This window comes from Nestor notabilis, unplaced genomic scaffold, assembly GCF_000696875.1.
Source record: "Nestor notabilis isolate BGI_N333 unplaced genomic scaffold, ASM69687v1 scaffold24263, whole genome shotgun sequence".
NCBI classification, from domain to species: Eukaryota; Metazoa; Chordata; class Aves; order Psittaciformes; family Psittacidae; genus Nestor; species Nestor notabilis.
In genome coordinates, this window is record NW_009920905.1 from 9,527 (window position 1) to 12,749 (window position 3,223).

The 3,223-nt window shown below is 59.8% G+C and overlaps 1 protein-coding gene across 1 annotated transcript in view; it reads right to left on the reverse strand.

The window, feature by feature from the left end:
* GRM2 (glutamate receptor, metabotropic 2) overlaps positions 1-919 on the reverse strand; it is a 6,938-nt gene extending 6,019 nt beyond the window's left edge. Inside the window, exon 1 of the mRNA XM_010010906.1 lies at positions 461-919. Within this exon, the coding sequence (XP_010009208.1) occupies positions 461-919 (459 nt within the window). The remainder of the gene's footprint in view (positions 1-460) is intronic.
* Positions 920-3,223: the final 2,304 nt, after the last annotated feature.

Here is a 3,223-nt window from a genome sequence, read left to right on the forward strand (position 1 = left end):
GCTCGCACCATCCAAACCCACTGGCAGCAGCGAGGGAAGCAGCAGTGTGGTGGCACCGAGGACACTGTGGACCTGAACATTGAGATTGTCCTGGGCTGAGGAGCTGTGCTTGCTGCCATAAATCCAGGAGGGGAATAAAGCCCTGTCCCCACATGGGACAGATCCACCAGCTCAGCTCCTATGGCTTATGGTTGATGAGGGGCTACTCACAGCTCCCAAGGGGATCCCAGCTACCAAGAGGGCTGTAGGTCCCCCACAGTAGCAGAGAAATGTCCCTCTCAGGTGCCAGGCTGTCATTCCCTCCCCATTGCAGAAAGGGGCACAGCATCACCGTGAGGGATGTGAGAGCATTCCTGTGCCGCACTGGCAGCATCACTGCACTGCTACCAGGGTTTAAACCCACCCACTGTCATTCCCAGTGACCCCCCAGCCCCATCTGAGCCCCTCTTGCCCAGGGTACCTGGATGGAAACATCGCTGTAGGAGCCCCCGATAACGCCGGTGATGGCAGTGGGCACGTCATCATGAACAGCATAGGAGCCGTCGGGGCAGATGTGCTCAGAGCCATCCACCTTGGTGAGGGAGGCGCGGACAAAGTCAAGGGATTGCTCGAGGGCATAGGTGTCCTTGGAGCATGTGTCGAGGATGTGGGCACCCAGCTTCACCCCTGGCAGGATGCTCCTATCCTTGTTGATCTCATCCAGGGCAAACAGCATGGCCTCCAGGCGCTGGATGCCCCGGTGCTCATTGATCTTGCCACAGTCTTCACTCCCCACTCCTTTCTCATGGACAGGGAAGAGGCCCCCGATCACCAGGTCCCCATCTATGCTGATCTCCTTCTTGCCAGCCATGCCATGCCCGGCAGCAAGGCAGGTGGCCAGGTGCATCAGCCACAGCCAGGCAGCCAAGGGGACTGCCATGTGGTCCGTTGGAGCCGGCCGGGGGTCCCACGACACCCCGTGTCACCTGCTGCTACCCGTCAAGGCAAGGGCAGGGCAGGCTGTCGTCAGGCATCAGGTGGCGGGGATGGCGTGCGTGGTGACAGCGGGAGGGGGTCCTGCCACCCTGGCAGAGCCCTCGGCGCCTGGAAAAGTAAAGAGAAAAGTGTTGGGTCTTTGGACTGCAAGATGGGACAGGGATTGTCTCCAGGGGCAATGCCAGTGCTGCATGAGCAAGCAGGGGCTTGAGCTTGTCTGTGCCCCTTGCCTGTGTATCACCCCACTCAGGTGGCGTGCGTGGTGACAGCGGGAGGGGGTCCTGCCACCCTGGCAGAGCCCTCGGCGCCTGGAAAAGTAAAGAGAAAAGTGTTGGGTCTTTGGACTGCAAGATGGGACAGGGATTGTCTCCAGGGGCAATGCCAGTGCTGCATGAGCAAGCAGGGGCTTGAGCTTGTCTGTGCCCCTTGCCTGTGTATCACCCCACTCAGGGTTCTCTTAGGAAGGATCCCCCCACAGAAGGGTGAGCTGAGTGGATGTGGCAGCTCCCGCAGTAACCCAGGACACCCTCAAGCAACACAAACCCCAGGGGACAAGGGTCTAGTCCTTACAGCACTCCATGGGATGCACTGGCATTGGGCAAGGTGTGCACAGAGCCGACTCCTGTGAGCAGCCTGCCAGGGGGAAGCTTGCCGGCCCCTAAAACATCGAGGCAGGTAAGTAGCCAGGGTGGTCACCTGGGGCAGGGCCATCACCCAGGGCAGGGCCAGCTCCAGGCTGAGCCCCTGACCCATGCAGCAGCTTCAGGGGTGCCGACAGCTCCCAACCTCCAGCCAAAAGCAGCCAGCCATGAGCCCACCGTGCCCCCAGCACCCAGCCACTGCTGTATTTTAATCCCCATCCCATACTCCAGGAGCCCACCTGCTTTGGCACTGCCCCCGGTGCTGGCCATGGCACCGGGGCCGGAGCAGGGACACACCACTGGCTTCATCCTCCCACAGTGATGCATGGGGTGGGCTCCAGCAGCCGTGGTGCCTTAGAGTCTGTTCTCTCACCACCGCCCCTTCCTTCCCTGTGTACTAAATTCAGAGATTTCAGTAAAAGTAAGAGCCAGGTTTGCTGACTCCCTCTGCAGAAAGCACGGAGGCGCGGGGGAATCAAAGGCTTTTGCAGCAGGCAGGCCTTGTTTTGGCAGGAGATGCAATCCCCTCAGAGAGCAGTTGTCTTTTCCCAAACCATGAGAGAGATTTGTTTCACATTTGAAGTTGACTGCTGAAATCCCACAGAGCTGGTGTTTTGGGAGCCATGGGAGAAGGATACTCCCTGTCAGCCCAGAAACCTCAGGCTGCTCCAGCATGGGAAAGCGCCAGTGCCACAGCAGGTCCTGGGGCTCACCTGCAGCCCGGCAGAGCATAGTGCTCATGGGGACACATGGGTGGGAGATGGGGTGATGCTGGAGGGTGCTGCCTCCCTGTACCCCCACACAGCTGGTACCAAGGCCGCTCTCCACAAGCAGGAGCAGGACAGCCCTCGACGGCCCTGTGGTGTTCCCATACAGCTGATGCCTAGCTGGAGGAGCCCTCCAGCAAGCCCTCCACAAGCTGGAGGTGGTGATGATACACTGGGCATGTGGGCAGACGTTGGATGCGGAGCATAACAGAGTGGGTGGGGAGATGCACAGAAACCTCCTCCTGCTCCATGACCCAAAGCGCCTGCCCTGGGTGCTGCCTGCCTGCAATGAGCCCCCAGGCACCCCAGGCCATCTCTACCTGACCTCCAAATTGAAGTTTGGGAAAGAGACCAAGGAAGGGTCCCTTTCTTATTTCAGGCAGTGAATGCTTTTGAGGGACCCAGGGCTTCCTCAAGCAGGAAAGAGGCTGGAGGCACACAGATTATTGATGGAGCTCATCGGGCAGGCTGAGCCCAGCACTGGGCACCAGCAGCACTGGAAGCCCAGCTCCTTGGGGTCCAGCTCTTCTGGGGCAGCTGGCAGGCCCTGCCAGACACAAGGCACCTTCAGGTAAAACTCTCCCAAAAGGGCAAAGCGTCACCCACCCTTCAGTGAGCCCTGAAGTGAAGGGTTGCGGCCATCCCCAGAGCTGCTCAGCTGGGTTGGCATGGCACCAGGGGAGGATGGAACACCTTGAGAACATCTGGGGAAGTGAAACACCCAGCAGGGCAGAGCAAAGTCCAGCCCGATGGCTACGGTGTGGCAGGAAGGCTCCTGCCCATTGCTGGCAGCCTCCCCTCCAGAAAGCATCAGTGAGTAGGATGAGTGAGAAGGGTGCC